The sequence below is a fragment of the Muntiacus reevesi genome, chromosome 22 (genome assembly GCF_963930625.1).
Source record: "Muntiacus reevesi chromosome 22, mMunRee1.1, whole genome shotgun sequence".
Lineage (NCBI taxonomy): Eukaryota > Metazoa > Chordata > Mammalia > Artiodactyla > Cervidae > Muntiacus > Muntiacus reevesi.
The window spans coordinates 47,637,419-47,653,716 of record NC_089270.1 but is presented as its reverse complement, the minus strand read 5'-3'; the positions used below and the strand labels follow the sequence as shown (position 1 = coordinate 47,653,716).

The 16,298-nt window shown below is 37.6% G+C and overlaps 1 protein-coding gene and 1 non-coding gene across 2 annotated transcripts in view; both read right to left on the bottom strand.

The window, feature by feature from the left end:
- Positions 1–5,745: 5,745 nt before the first annotated feature.
- Positions 5,746–16,298, bottom strand: part of LOC136152873 (exocyst complex component 1-like) — a 92,796-nt gene continuing 82,243 nt past the window's right edge. Inside the window, 6 exon segments of the mRNA XM_065914343.1 lie at positions 5,746–6,816; positions 9,040–9,223; positions 10,406–10,457; positions 12,457–12,600; positions 12,788–13,016; positions 13,534–13,610. Coding sequence (XP_065770415.1) covers positions 12,514–12,600; positions 12,788–13,016; positions 13,534–13,610 — 393 coding nt within the window. The 3' untranslated portion in view covers positions 5,746–6,816; positions 9,040–9,223; positions 10,406–10,457; positions 12,457–12,513.
- Positions 8,781–8,853, bottom strand: TRNAG-CCC (transfer RNA glycine (anticodon CCC)). The gene has a single exon. It is a non-coding gene; the product is annotated as a tRNA-Gly (tRNA).

The window sequence follows — 16,298 nt, the reverse complement described above, 5'->3', positions numbered from 1 at the left end:
CTGCCCCTGCTAGATACCATAATCTTCCCTTCCTGCTCCCTAATCACTCTAGAATTTTATGATCATTTCCTTGCTTTTTCTCAGTTATACAACACTTGTAACTCTAAATACTGTTTATTTTGAACTTTTATATTAATAGAATCATATGATATATATTCTGTGACTTTTTTTTTTTAAACCTGACATTATTTTCCTGGTATTCATCTGCAGTAATTTTTGTAGATAAAATTCACTTATTCTCACTACTCTATTGGCAAATACTGAATACACCTTAATTTATCCATCTACTACTAATGGAAAGTTGGATTATTTGCAATTTTTTGCTATTACAACTGTACTGAGGGACTTTCCCAGCAGCCTAGTGGCTAAGAATCCGCCTTCCAATGCAGGGAATGCGGGTTGATCCCTAGCCCAGGAACTGGGATCCCATAGGCCATGGGACCTGAGCCTGAGCGCCACAACTAGAGAGAAGCCCACAGGCTGCAGTGAGGATCCTGACGTAACCAAAAGTAAAATAAATGTCAGAAAAGTGAAGCCGCTGCACTGACAGGATCTTTGTGTTTATGCATTAAGGACACGAGTCTCTTTATGGCAGTGATTCAGTCCTCACTGAGTACCACTGACTGACTATGTTTTACGATAAATGACATGTAATAATTCTTCTGTATTGATTCTATAAGGACTTGCTTTCATACAAATGACAGCACATGATAAATTTAAGAATAATATTACCACATTTCAACTTTTTGGAAAATGTATTTCAGACTGTTACACAGAATCACATGATCCTCAAAATTCAAGTTTACAACTGATCTTCACAAGACCCTTATCCATATACACAATAGTTATTCAGAAGGAAAAATTCGATACAGTATTTTAGTAGTTACGTGATTTGTAACCAATACTGAATTACTGAAAGCCGAAGAACTCTCAATGAATTACATATAGGATAACCATTCTCAAATACAAGAAGCGAGACAATAAAGGAAAATTTTCTGTTCAGTCGTAGAAAAATGATAAAGGCATTTATGATGAGATAAATGCTTTAAGTTAGTACACAACCTACTGGGTGAATAAAACTGCCACACTGGTTGGTAGTTTTCCTCTTGAATATATGTGGTATGGCATCATCCATTTTGGAGAAGAAAACGGCAACCCACTCCAGTATTCTTGCGTGGAAAATTCCATGGACAGAGGAACCTGGTGGGCTACAGTCCATGGGGTTGCAAAGAGTCAGACACAACTGAGCATGCACACATTACCCAATTATCTGACATTAAGTAATACGTAAAATTTCAAGTCGGAGTTCTCAAAACGGTTGCTTGGTATTTTTGAATAGTGTCTGGTGTACTCAGAGTGTTTCTTTTCATTTATCTTTTCTTCTTTTATAAGGTTTAGTGGGACTGTGCAATGCTGGAGCAATAGTCCAGAATGTCCTGAATAGTGAATTCCATTGTAACACCAGATCCAGGATAACAGCGAGCTATCAAACCTTCAAAATGCTTGTACTGGCGAATGAATTCATCCTGCATGGAGTGCCACACCACCTACAAAATGAAAATGAGAGTCGCTAAACTGCAAGAGGAAACAATACATAACAAGAATGTAGAAATACTGTCAAGACATATTCTAAGCATTTAGGATAGCATAATTCACTTTCACACATTGGAGAAGGCAATGGCAACCCACTCCAGTGTTCTTGCCTTGAGATCCCAGGGACGGGGGAGCCTGGTGGGCCGCCGTCTATGGGGTCGCACAGGATCGGACAGGACTGAAGTGACTTAGCAGCAGGATAGCATAATAGTTAATCACTGTGGATGGTGACTGCAGCCATGAAATTAAAAGATGCTTGCTCCTTGGAAGAAAAGCTATGACAAACCTAGACAACATATTAAACAGCAAAAACTTCACTTTGCTGACAAAGGTCTGTAGAGTCAAAACTATGGTTTTTCCAGTAGTCATGTAGAGATGTGAGACTTGGACCATAAAGAGGGCTGAGTGCCAAAAAACTGATGCTTTCGAACTGTGCTGGGGAAGATTCTTGAGTCCCTTGGACTGCAAGGAGATCCAACCAGTCAGTCCTAAAGGAAATCAACCCTGAATATTCATTGGAAGGATTGATGCTGAAGTTAAAGCTCCAATATTTTGGACACCTGATGTGAAGAGCCGACTCACTGGAAAAGACCCTGATGCTGGGAAAGATTGAAGGTGGGAAGAGGAGAAGGTGGCAGAGGATGAGATGGTTAGGTAACATCATCGACTCAATGGACATGAATGTGAGCAAACTCTGGGCAGTCCATGGGGTCGCAAAGAGTCGGACACGACTGAGCGACGGAGCTGAACTGGGAGAGAGTGAAGGACAGGGAAGCCTGGCGTGCTGCAGTCCACAGGGTCACAGAGTCACGTCTGAACGACTGAACAACAACAGTTAAGAATGTACATCCTGAAGGAAGATTCGTAACTCCTCGAGTGACCTTGAGTATGTTACACCACTCTTCTGTGCCTCAAGGCCCTCCTTATCTGTAAACTGGGTCGTGATAATAATACCTTCCCCACAGGTTCAAATGAGATTAAATGAGTGAATGTATGTAAAGTGCTCAGAACAGTGTTTGACAACACAGTAATGTTTATTACATTTCAGCTGTTATTGTATCTGTTCCAATAGCCAACACAGATGTGGCTATGCACTACTATGTATGAAATAAGACTAAGGATTAAATGAAACTTCACAGCAGATGAAAGTTTAATTTATCTAAAATTAAGGATGCAAAACACTTCTTGATGACATGGAGAACACCAAGATGAGTCAGACTAATCATGAGCAGTCAAAGGGATCTATAGTCTAGAAGTGGAAACTAAATTGCTGACAGATATAAGCAGAAATCAATACGACACTGTAAATCAACTGTACTTCAGTCAAGAAAAAGTAAACAAATGAACAGTCCCATCAGAAAATAAACCTTAGACAACTATCAAGGCAGAACCTGACACACACACACTGACACGGCAGCGCTGTCAATAGGCTACACTTACTCGACTTGTTTCACATCAGCACAGTGCAAAGGGCTTTATGCACGTATTATTCTATTTAAGTCTCATGACAACCTGGTGAGGGTGGGTACTATGAACGAACACCACTTCTATCTGCCAGTTCAAAGAGTGCCTTCTTCGAGGATTTTTCCTTGTAAATCCTAAATGTCACAAACCTTAAATTCCTAACAGTCAGCTTAAGACTATTTTACTAAACAGCTTTACTTACACTTTTTGCTTCTCATCTTTTAGCTCACAGTATTTCTTCCACTGGGAATGCCACTTCTATTTTATCTGTTAAGTTAGTATCTGACTTCCAGAGACTAACATAAATGCTTTCCTTCATGAAGCCTTCCATGATGCTAAAATCAAGAGTGATTCTTACTCATCTCTAACTGAGGTTTAAACCTGACTCTATCATACATTAGCTATGGGATCGTGGTCACATTACTCTACCTCTCCAAGCTCTGATTTTCACATGTATAAAATGGCAATGGCAATAATATTAGTGCCCACCTAGAGAGTACAGGTATTATTTCTGCTTTTCAAATAAGGAAACTGAGGCTCAGAGAGGTGAACTAACTTGCTCCAAACCAGGCAGTTTTACCTGGAGGCAGATTATGAACCCATATCCAGGCTCCCATGCTCACAATCACTCCACATTCCATTCCCTTACTACCTTCCAAACTAAAACAAAACACAGAAAGTCATGAAAAACCCGTCCCCAAACAAAAGCAAAACAACTTAATGTCTCAAAATGATACCACAGAAATATAAAATACACAGAGATAGCCATATAAACTTGTATAAATATTCCTTTTTTCCTCACAATTTACTAATCTTGTCTGCATTTTATATGGCGCTTTCCTCCTGCACTAAAATTAGAAAATGTATAGCATTTCTAGAGGAATATTTAGGGGAAAATAGATATATAAAAGGATGTGCAATCTAGGTAGGTTAAGAGAACTAAAGCATACCTGAAGTAAGTTCTCCTCTTCACATAAATGTTTATCAACCTTCTTGTAGAGGTTATCGAGACCTTTTTTCACTTCTTTTCCAGGAGACTCTTTAATAACTTTTCGGAGTTCTTGCTTGTTAAACGCAAGTTGATAGCTCACTTCCTCCTCTCTTATACCCTGTGCCACCTGAGCTTCCACACCTTCAAACAAATGCTTCAAGGAAATGAAAAGAAACAACGGCTAAGAACGGCTCTCACTACCACTTAAATTAAAAAAAAAAAAAAAAAATCTGATTATAAACTAGTATATATCCACTGTGTAAAAATCAGACGGTGTGTGAAAATATAAAGGATAAAATAATAATCAGCTATTATCACACTACTCAGAGATAAGTACTGTCAAAAGACTAGAATTCCCTCTAGTCTTTTGATGTGTGAGTATGAAAATGAGATTAATTTTGTATGCTATATTTTCCATTTAATATTTGATGTTTTTCCCAAAGTATAAATTTTAATGGCTGCATCATGTTCCGTCCAATGACTATACTATGTTTATTCATTCCTTCAGTATTAAGTATTTAATATTTTTTACTTTTTCTCTTGAAGTTGGCAAAATCTACTCATCAAAAACAAAATCTATTATAAATACAGCTATAAATAACTTTCATACATAGGTATTTACCCACATTTTTGATGACTGTCCAGCATAAATTTCTAGGACTATAATTCTTCAGTTGAGGAGTGTAATTGTTAAGCATTCTGAAGACTCTTCATATACACAAATTGCTTCCCAGAAAAGTTCAGTTACTTTATATTTCTGTCAGCAGTATATGACACTATTTAATCTTATCATACTATCATCAGCATTATCATAACTAAAGAAAAATCTTTGTCATTTTGAAAAGTGAAAAAGGGGGACTTTCCTGGCAGTCCAGTGGTTAAGACTCTGCCCTTCCAATGCAGACGGCATGGATTGGATCCCCGGTGGACGGACGGGGATGGGGAACTAAGATCCCACATGCCAAGTGGTGTAGCCAAAAAAAAAAGGTAAGAAAGGTTTATTTGTCATTTTATTTCAATATTCTTCAGCTAGCAATGAAGTTTATCTGCTTTTCATATGCTCAGTAAGTACATTCAGAACCCATACCCATTTATATATTGGGATCCTAGTGCTTTCCTGACTGATTTTAAAAAGATCTTTTATATTTAGCATCCTGACTCTTGTACTGTTATAAATATTCTTCTCAGGCTGCCTTTTAAGTGTAAGTGGTTTTTTAACATGTATATTGGCAAGTCTTTACTTGAGCACAACATGATTTAATACTGACAAGTCAAATCCCCTCTCTACTATTCTCTAAAATTTTCTTAGCAATTATTTATTTATTCTTCATTAAATTACTACATTTTTAATAATAATTTTCTAGACAAATCTGTTCCAGATATTTAAATTTTTTTTCTACACAGATTTTAATTAATGTATTTATTTTTCTACACAGATTTTTAATTGGTTATTATAACATATAGGAAACAAACTGTTTTTTGATATATATATATACCTTGACTAGGTTAAAAAACCTACTTTACTTTACAAGATGAAATAACTCCCACATGTCACACACAGGTGATTGTAAGCCCGAGGGCCTCCCAGGTGGCGCAGTCACAGACTCCGCCTGCCAGCAGGAGACACAAGAGGCCCGGATCTGACCCCTGGGTGGTAGGATTCCCTGGAGAAGGAAATGGCAGTCCATTCCAGTATGATTCTCTTTCCATATGTCTTTATGTTTCGGTCTTACTGCATTGGCTAGAGCTTCTCTAACAATGTTACATAATAAAGGATTTATCAATGTGTCTGCTCTAAATTTGATTTCAAAGGAAGTTCCTTTATGTTGCAGTTACGCATCATGCAGGCTTTAGGTCTGAGACAGACCCTTTACCCTAAAGGAATATCTGCCTGTTCTTCAGTTTACAAGGCACTGGTTCTGCATTTGAATTGCTGACAACAGACAGACAATTTTTATTTGACTCTAACTTCAAAACAAAGATGACGAATCACACTGTGGACCTAATTTGTTAGAAGGGTCCATTTAAGCTTCTACTATGTTGCAAAGTTCTCTAAAACTACCATTTCTCATGTTTAAAGATCAGATTTGCTCTGGGGAATGACAAGTCAAGAAAGGAAGGATAAAGAAAAGGCAATGAATAAAACAATTTTTTATTTTCTTTTTATCTTGATAGAATTTTCAAAATCTTCATCTGAGTTAGGGATAAAGGTTAGCCATTTACGAGGTAAGAAATGGAAGACTGGTATAATGGAAAAGGCTAAATCTATGGTTAATCCCCCTGCTTTGCTACCTGTCAATTACTATAACTTTTTATTTACTTCCAATTTCTTCATTTGTAAAACAAGGATAATGCTATCTTACCCCACATCATCGTTTACAAGAATTAAAAGAAATAATGTATATAAAACATCTAGCAGTGTCTGAGCAGCTTCAATATCTCAGTCCATCCTTCCTTATCCTCCTGCACCCACCAATGAATGAGCAAATTTAAATGTCTGTTGTGTTACTCACATCTAAACACAGGTTCAAAACCAAGAAAAAAATACTGAATGAAAATATGCTGACATTTAGCTTTTCAAGAGGTTGTCCTAAAGTGTATATGACATAAGACTGAAGGTGATCTGTGTTTTTTTGTTTGGCTTCTTTTTTTTTCAGCTTCTAGACATGAGATTTTCAAACGAGAAAGTGTTGCAAAAATATGGTGGAAGTTTTCCATCATGAGGACATCCCTGGGGGTCTTCTGGCTTTCGTTCGCTACTTTCTCCACTAAAACAAAAATGGAAAAAATGTAACGATGACCTGGTATGAATATGACCACATTTAGCTATGGAAAAATTACATGATTTTTTTCATTTATAACTTTAAGAAGGAAGCACATTTCTGGACTTAATCAAATAAAACATACTGTATTGAAGGATCGACCTAAACCTAAATAAAAAATCATTCTAAAACAGTTATATATATATATATATATATATATATATGGCTAAATTTGGATTCCTATTTCACATCTTTTAGCCAACCAAATTCTAAATTGTTCAAGTGCTTAAAATGTCAAAGGCAAATAAATGAATGCAATTGTAAGTACTAAGAAAAATAAACCTAATTAAAGAAATAATTCTGTGGTAGTACGAACTTTCTAAGAATGGCCCAAAACTGAGAAGTCATAAAGAGAAAGATGAATAAACTTAACATATAATTTGGAAGCTCTTACACAGTAAAACATACCATAAGCAAAACTGAATTATATCCTTCTAGGTTAACAAAGGATAACAAGACTGATAATACCGAGAAATACTGGGTCTTGAGGCAGATGTGACAGAAACTTTCACCAAACACTCAAAGGACCAAACTGGTATAATCTTTCTATGTGGTTATTTGGCAGAAACTCAACAGACACAAAACTTCTGACCCAGGAATTATTTCTAATAACTGATCCTAGGGAAATCATTGGACAATATACAGAAATATACAGAAAACTGGAAACAAACCAAATGCCTGTTAACAGAAGATCTGCTAAGTAAACAATGACAGATGGAACTCTATGTAATCATCAGAAGTGACTACGGTTATCTGTATCAGGAGACAAGGACAGACACTAGAATCACAGAGTCTAGCAGGTTCCAAACAGGGTGTAAGGTGTGAGAAACATTTCAAATTACAGAACACACAATATGTGCATGTCTGTCAGGGAGAGAGATATACTGAAAAGTTCACACAGGTAAAAATTAAACGTTAACCTTTGTATGATGAGATTACAAATTACCTTTAGTTTCTTCTTGATTTTTAAAGTCAGTGTGCTGCTTTTGGGGGGTATGTAATGAGCATATACTACTTTACAATCAGACAAAGCAAAGCTACTTTGAATTTTAAAAGAAATATCAACCATATAAACATTCAATCATGTAATTTATCATCTTTCCCCTAAACCTGTTTCCACCAAAAATGTATTATCTCTAACTGTTGAGATAATTCTACTTTGGTCATTTTTTTTAGTTTTAAAAATTCCTGAATTGATGCAGTCAGATCATTTATTTCAAATTAAACACATCCACACTGTTTCTGTAACTTAACTGTGTGATCTGACATAGCTAGATGATGAATTACACTATTTTAGCATTAATTTGGGCTTCCCTGGTAGCTCAGCTGGTAAAGAATCGGCCTGCAATGCAGGAGACCCAGATTCAGTAACTGGCTCGGGAAGATCCCCTGGAGAAGGGATAGGCTACCCACTGCAGTATTCTTGACCTTCCCCGGTGGCTCAGATGGTAAAGAAACCACCTGCAATGTGGGAGGCCTGGGTTTGATCCCGGGGTTGGGAAGATCCCCTGGCTGATTGCACGGCAACCCGTGCCAGTATTCTTGCCTGGAGAATCCCATGGACAGAGGAGCCTGGTGGGCTACAGTCCATGGTGTTGCAAAGAGTCGGACATGACTGACTGACTAAGCACACACACATACAGACATCACTGTTGATCAGCTCAAGAAGACTCCTGCTAAAATGCAAATGTAATCCACAAGGTCATTTTTGTGTTTAAAAAATGAATTTCAACTTTGCATACTGATAGCCCATATGAACCCTAAAATATAAGTAGTTCCTGGTAAATACAAAAGGGTTTTACACACTGTTTTTCAAATTTAAGAAATCTTTATCATTATTATTATTTTTAATATATATATATTTTTTTATTTACTTGTGCCAGGACTTCATCGCTGCATGTGGGATCTGGTTCCCTGACCAGGGATTGAACCCAGGTTCTCCACATTGGGAGTGTGGAGTCTTAGCCACTGGACCACCAGAGAAGTCCCAAATTTAAGAAATCTTTAATTTCAGAAAACTTAAAAAAGACTAGAGACTATGGAAAATAATGAACACATCTGTCTCCCAACTTCTAACTTAATCAGAAATAATGAAAACAACTGACCAAAAACACCAGAAATAAGGAAAACCACCACCAAAAACTTCTTCATAATGTAACAAAAGTTTACCATTAACAAATACTCCTCTGATAAGTTTAGTATATGCTTTATCTAGATCTCCACGACACTCAGCATTTTTAAAGATTGATTCTGCGAGTCCAGCAAATTCTTCAAATTCAGCAACAAACGGGAGAATTCCTACTTTACTCTTCTTTGAGATCTTTACTTCTTCCATTTGCCTTATTTGGTTACTCTAAAGTTAGGCAGAAAGCAAGGGAGAAAAATAGCTAAGCAACTTAGAAACAACGTACAATTAAAAGTAAATATATATACCACAAAGGCATGATGTAATTTAATACCTAGAACATTTCGGACATTTACTAATCAAAGATTAACACAATATGGATAACTATGAAAAACTATTTCTAGAGATTAAAAAGTACATAGATATCATTGAAGGAACTAAAATCAAGGGAAAAAATCCAAATTATTCAAAACAAAATGCACTCAAAGCTTGTGAACCTCAGGTCTTTGTTTCAAGTAAAAACAACCAATGAACACTTCTATCATTTATAAAAGGTAAGTATATAATGATTGCCCACTTTGGGGCAGAGCAGATACCAGAGCACACACAGGATCTCTCAAGATTATTTCTGGTTGGTGTCTATATAGTCAAGTTGAGAACCACAACCATTTCCAAATCTCATCAGCCTAAAATTTGTTTGGATAGAGAAGTTCTATGTTTTGGGGGTATGAGCACAGAGGAGAACAGGTACTTCTACTGTGGATTTGCATTATATAGTTTTCCATGTACCTATTAGTCATTCACTCTAAATCAGTATAGCAAAGTACTTGTGTAAGATGGATACAAAGTAACAAATAGACAAATAGACAGAATATAGACACTTTGGTTCAAAATAATCAATTATGATTCTGTGTACTTCCAGGGGATCTAGTTCTATTCCCAGTAAGAAGTACATTGCCAAAGTGTTGAATCATTTTCAACTCCTACCTAAAATTTCATTGTGCTGAGATTCTGGGGGTATAACCTGAAAACCATATGACATGTAGAGATTAGAAAAGTAACCGTTCTTTTGTTCAATATGGTATTGGAAGTCCTAGACATAGCAATCAGACAGGAAAAATAAATAAAAGGAATCCAAATTGGACAAATCATTCTAAAACCTGTATGGAAACACAAAAGATCGTAATGCCAAAGCAAGCTCAAGAAAGAAGAACAAAATCAGAGGTATTATGCTCCCTGATTTCAAACTATACTACAAAGTTACAGTCATCAAATATGGTACTGGTACAAAAACAGACATGTACATTAACAGAACAGAGCGCCCAGGAATAAACCCATCCTTATACGGTTAATTAATCTATGACAAAGAAGGCAAGAATATACAATGAGGCAGAGACACCCAGATCATACCATTTTCAAAGGTTAAAGGGTACAAAACCACATCACTGTAGTGTGAGGAATCCTGAAAAGCAAAGTAAATGCAGGTAAGAAATGTACTGGAGTGCAGTGTCCAGCTTGGTAGTACTTGATATGTTTCTAATTTTATCCCTAGTTCTTGGCAGGCTAATCTTTTTAGCCCTGTTCCTTGAAGAACACTTTGGGCTTGGCCACCAGATGAAAGTACTAAACTCAGATACCATCTATTCCACTTTCTGCAGTTGTCTGACATTCATTCTTTGGCTCAATACACAGAGAACCATTCACTACTCTTTCAAGGTATGCTTTAGGTCCAGATCTTGTCCCAAGTACCAAAAACATGTAACACTTACTGAGCACACACAACTGACGACACTGTGAAAAGACTTGATTTAAATTAAGAAACAGATTGATGATAACCAACAGAAGGAACCATCCTCTTCCCTTTAGTGACAAGGTCCATCTTTTAGAAATACATGCAATTTAGGGAAAAAACACGACTTTATACCTTTGTCTAGGTTAATTTAACTAAATTTCTTCACTTCCCAGTTTTGAGAGGAACACGAACATTCTTCAGCAAACTATTACTAATTACCACTATTGTTCCCTGGTGACTCAGATGGTAAAGCATCTGCCTACAATGTGGGAAACCTGGGTTCGATCCCTGGGTCGGGATGATCCCCTGGAGAAGGAAATGGCAACCCAGTCCAGTACTCTGGCCTGGAAAATCCCATGGACGGAGGAGCATGGTAGGCTACAGTCCATGGGGTCGCAGAGAGTCGGTCACGACTAAGCGACTTTACTTTCACTTTCATTACTGTCATCATCATCATCATCATCATCACCATTACAAGCAATTAGTTACAAGCTCTTATTCTGTACCAGGCAATGTGCTAAGCACTTCATTTGAACCCATGTCTACATCTCCCTGACACTATTATATCTTACACTTCTAACAATTACATTCAACTGGATTGAGAGGTATTATATTAAAGTTTTATATACTAGCTTTATTCACTGATAAGAGCAAGAAAATCTTCATATTCTAAAAATGTACAGTGTTCTCATGGTTAATGTTCTAGCTATTCTTATTCTATGTCACATAGGACTCATTATCTTAGACTTTAGTAATTCTTTATTTTCTTTTTGGCAATCAGCTTACAATCAGACCTTACAGGTTTATCATCACTTCTGAAGAAAGCTGGGCAGGGAAGAGGATAAGTGGCCAAATTTCATAATATTTCAAATGCCAGTGCAATCATTTGGTGGGGAAGGAGGGTTAACAAGTCTGTTGAGGTGACATTTACGTTTCTACGGATGGCTTTTAAACTTTCAGAAATCAGTAAGCATTATTTTTAAAAAGTATAAAAGATGAAGTGGATTTTAATCACCCTTAATATTTTTATTATTCTCTCATTATTCTATGGGCTTCCCTGGTGGCTCAGCCGGTAAAGAATCTGCCTGCAAAGCGAGAGACCTGGGTTCGATCCCTGGGTTGGGAAGATCCCCTGGAGGGAATGGCTACCCACTCCAGTATTCTTGTCTGGATAATTCCATGGACAGAGGAGTCTGGCAAACTACAGACCATGGGGTCACAAAGACTCAAACATGACTGAGTGACTTTCACTCACTCATTATTCTATGGCTATTCAAGCACTGGATTTAACTTAGAGGTTACATAGTAGAATAATTCAGATGATAAATACCTATTTTTACATATTAATACTAAATATATTCATAAAATGAAACTCTTTTTAGAACCTGGCCCAATCCTCTTCATATCTATAAGCTTACCAAAACCTAACAGAAAAAATAAAGTTAATGATTTTTTTCCCTATTAGGAGAAAAATGATAACTACCAAAAGTTGTCATAAGAACAATTTATTCTTAAAGCAATATGATTAAAGCTATTGAACTGAAAAAAATACTTTAATCAATTAAAATAACCCAAATATTAATTACCCTATTGTGATATATTAAAAGAAGAAAAACAATAAATTCAAGTTTCAGTTGCTTCATTAAATCTATGGTCACTAATTGGTCACCTGGGATTTCAGTTACTTAGTGGATCTCGGGTGTAATCGCTGCTGCCTCTGTGTCAGTCACTCCAGGAACTGGCCATGGTTCACAGTGTAGACGGGACACAACTTGGCACTAGCCTGCTCCTGGACACTGCAGCCAATACCCTGCTGCAAGGCGTGGGGACAGGAACAGTAGGTCCCCTGGTGGGAAGCCAGAAGTCTTTGAAACACACACACACACACACACACACACACACACACACACACACAGAGACACACACACACACACACACACACAGATACTCTGCAATGGTTAAGAGTTCTAAGTTACTGAAAAAAAAAATACCCAACTTACAATACATTTGTCAAAGTTCCTTTTGACAGTCACCAAAACATTTCCCAGTGTAGTGCTCAGAAAAGAAGCGGGGTCCACGTTCTGTGCAGTCCACACATGGCGACTCATTTTGACTAGCATGTCAAGGGAGTTAAAGCTATCGATTTTGTCTCCTAATGCAATCAAGTTGTTCAGTTCTGGCTCAATGCAGCGAAATATTTTAATCATCATCTGGCGGATCATATCTTTCCTGTTCAGAAATACAAAACAGAATAGTTAGTACAAGCTTCAGGTGCATTTACCTTTAACTTTAATCCACTCGGTATACACAAATGACTAAAATTTGATATATCAACTAACACTGTCCAAATAGTTAATTATTCTAGCGTGGTTTCCAACATAAACATATTTTTTTGAGGTTGCATTTTTATCACTCAAAATAACGTCCTTTGTAGAACTGGGTCCTGAAATGTGCTTTGTGATTTCTGAGAAATACACTACAATTCAAATGCAACTTCCTACCAGCAAACATCAAAATTGACTGCATTTGTGTGATTACAAGAGCAAAGAAAAGCCAAAGAGCCATAAAGGGGACCAAGTTTACTTCATTGAGAAGCTCTGTAACACACTGGGCACACAGATCGGTGCTCTGAGTGTTGTCAGCTATGGACAGTAATCTGGACTCCTCACTGGGCAGCATTCCTTCCTGCTCAATTGAAAGTTTACTTTTTTTTCACAATAAACAACAGATAGTAACAAACACATACTCAGATGAAACAGGCAGCGGTGGGCCAGCATTATGTTGCTGTGACAAAGTTCCTCCATCTGTGTCCTCTGCTTCAGTCTGCAAAAATTATTCAGATACTTCACATAATAAAAGGCTAACAAATTGAAGAGTTTAGTTTATATAGCAATAGCCTGCTCAGTCTCCAAATTCTTAGGAGAGAATGTATGATGAGAAATAATGATTTTTAAAGGTAGTATTATCAATGAAATTATATAATTTAACATGTTGCTTCAGAATGTTCAGGAGAAGCTTTGTTTTCAGATTTTATCTGAGAATGAGAAGCTGTGTTTGCTTCTGAGCACATTTAGGGGGGGTGGGGCGGGAGAGAAAGGTAGAGGAGACTCAGAGGGAGTGCAGGAACGAGGGGACAATTTAATAAAAAGCTGAAAATATCTAGGGACATGTTCAAGGGAGAATTTTGAAAATTAAAATCATTCTAATAAAACTAATCATCCTAATAAAACTTGAGCATAAAAAATGCTGTCAGAAGTTCTTACAGAAACTAACAAATTTACTAGCAATTACCATCTACAAGAACAAACCCCCTAACCATCTGAAAGACTTAATTTTGAGCACTGTTTTTATATGCTAGTTCTTTTAAAGATCATCTTAATTTTAAAAAAATCACTCGATTTGCATTGTGTTTTTAAGTTCTTTAAAATACTCTAGCAAATGGCTCATTTTATTTTCTTACATTTATGCCACCAGAGAGCCATGTTCAATAGGCATTATTATACCCATTACATAGATGAGGAAAAGTAGGGATTAAATAATTAGTTTATGGTCTTGAAAGGTTGTTGCTGAACGATAAGACGCGGGATTCTTGGCCTCCGGAGGAGACGAATTCAATTCGGGGCCAGAGACGAGGCTGGATCGCTCAGAGCTTTTGTGTAATAAAGTTTTATTAAAGTATAAAGGAGATAGAGAAAGCTTCTGACATAGGCATCAGAAGGGGGCAAAAGAGTACCCCCCTCCTAGTCTTTAGCTGTATGGTATATAGTCACTCACAGTCCGTTAATGAAAAGAAAGGAATGTCATAAAATCTAGAATGGCACCAGATAATTCATCCCAGGCCATAAAACTATTGACTTGCACCTTGTACCAACAAATAGTTTCGTTTACATAGATTAGGGGAACAATACCTGAACAAGTAAGTTAGGCCCTTTGGCGGAACCAACTTGAAGATGGAGTCTGGGGTTCATTAACATAGCTTAAGACAACATTTCCATACGAAAAAGAAATGTATTGGTTAACTCAAGGTTTGGGAGTAGTTAGCTTTAGGTGAGACCAGGTGTCATGGCCACACAGAATGTTAGGAGAAACCTCCTTTTAATTTTGTATAGAGAAGGAAAAACAGATCGCTGGTTTGTTCTTTTCTGCCGGTTAAGAGAGATAAAAATGTCTGGCACTTACAGTCTCATACCTCCATTTGGAGACCCCTGGCCTTCCTGCCTGTTACTCTCTCATTCCCCCCTTTTCTTTTAGGAGAATTATGTTGCCTAGGGAAAAGGGGCGTCGTTTTCATTCCATAACTGCTTCTGAGCTGACAAGGGGCATTGTCCCTAAATTGGTGAGGCAACATATTCTCCTAAATCCTCATAGTGAGGATGTCTGATCCAGGGGCCCCAAATAGTAATCGGAAGAAGCTGCAGTGATAGCAGGAGTTTGAGCAACCATTTGTAACTTAAAAGCTTTCATGCGACTAGAAACAAATCCAGTTACACAGTTACAGATGCAGGGAGCAAAGAGCAAAAACAAAACAATCAGAATTATTGTAATTAAGATAGTTTTCCACCATGGGGAACTAGTTAATGTCTCCCAAAGTGAGGCGATTGAGGCTTCAGGAGTATCCATGGCCCCAATCATCTTGTTCATGTGTTTAGTAAAATGAGTAACATTAGTGCTCATATCAGGTATATATGTACAGCATTGAGTATGAATGATGGCACAAGTTCCTCCTTGTGCAGCAAAATAGTGATTAAACTGAGACAGTGTATAATCAAAATTAAAAGTCACATTATGTCCATAGTTAAGGTACAGAGTATTACACCAGTTCATTCTAGGGTTGTTAGATGTCATCAGATGAAGAAGAGGCATCACATGTGATTGTGTTGTCGAAGGTATTCGCAGACTTGGAGAAAGTCTTTTCCTTGAAGTGGAGATGTCCACCATGGGAAGCCTTCCACTGATGAAGAGGGGAGTGCTCCGCAGACCCAACAGTTAGACCGATTGTGGAATGCAGCATAGGAGTGAGCCCAGGACAGGAAGGCACTGTCTTGAGGATCAAAGGGCAGACTCAGGATTTCTGGAGTCAGCAGAAGTAGGCTCACATAGATTATCAGGCCCATCTGAAACATACAAAGTCAGAGCATAGAAAGTAAAAACAAAAAATGACATCACTTAGTTCTGGTCAGGGTGCCACCTCTTGACTCGAGTGTGATGTACCCAAGAATCAATTCCTGGCACTTTGACAGCTGTGGGAGAAGAAAGAATAACCTGGTAAGGGCCTTCCCAGAGGGGCTCGAGGGATGAGCCCCCAGATCCCAATGTTTTTGTGAGGACCTCGGTTCCTGGCTCAAATAGAGGCTTGCTGGATTCAGAGGCTGGGTCAGGAGTCGTCTCCCGGAGTTCTGTTAATGCCTGTTGAAAAGCTGAGAGCTGAGTTACATAATTAGTTAGCTCTAAGGCTTCAGGATCTATAACAATGTCTGTGCGTAAGAAAGGCCTTCCATAAATACATTCAAA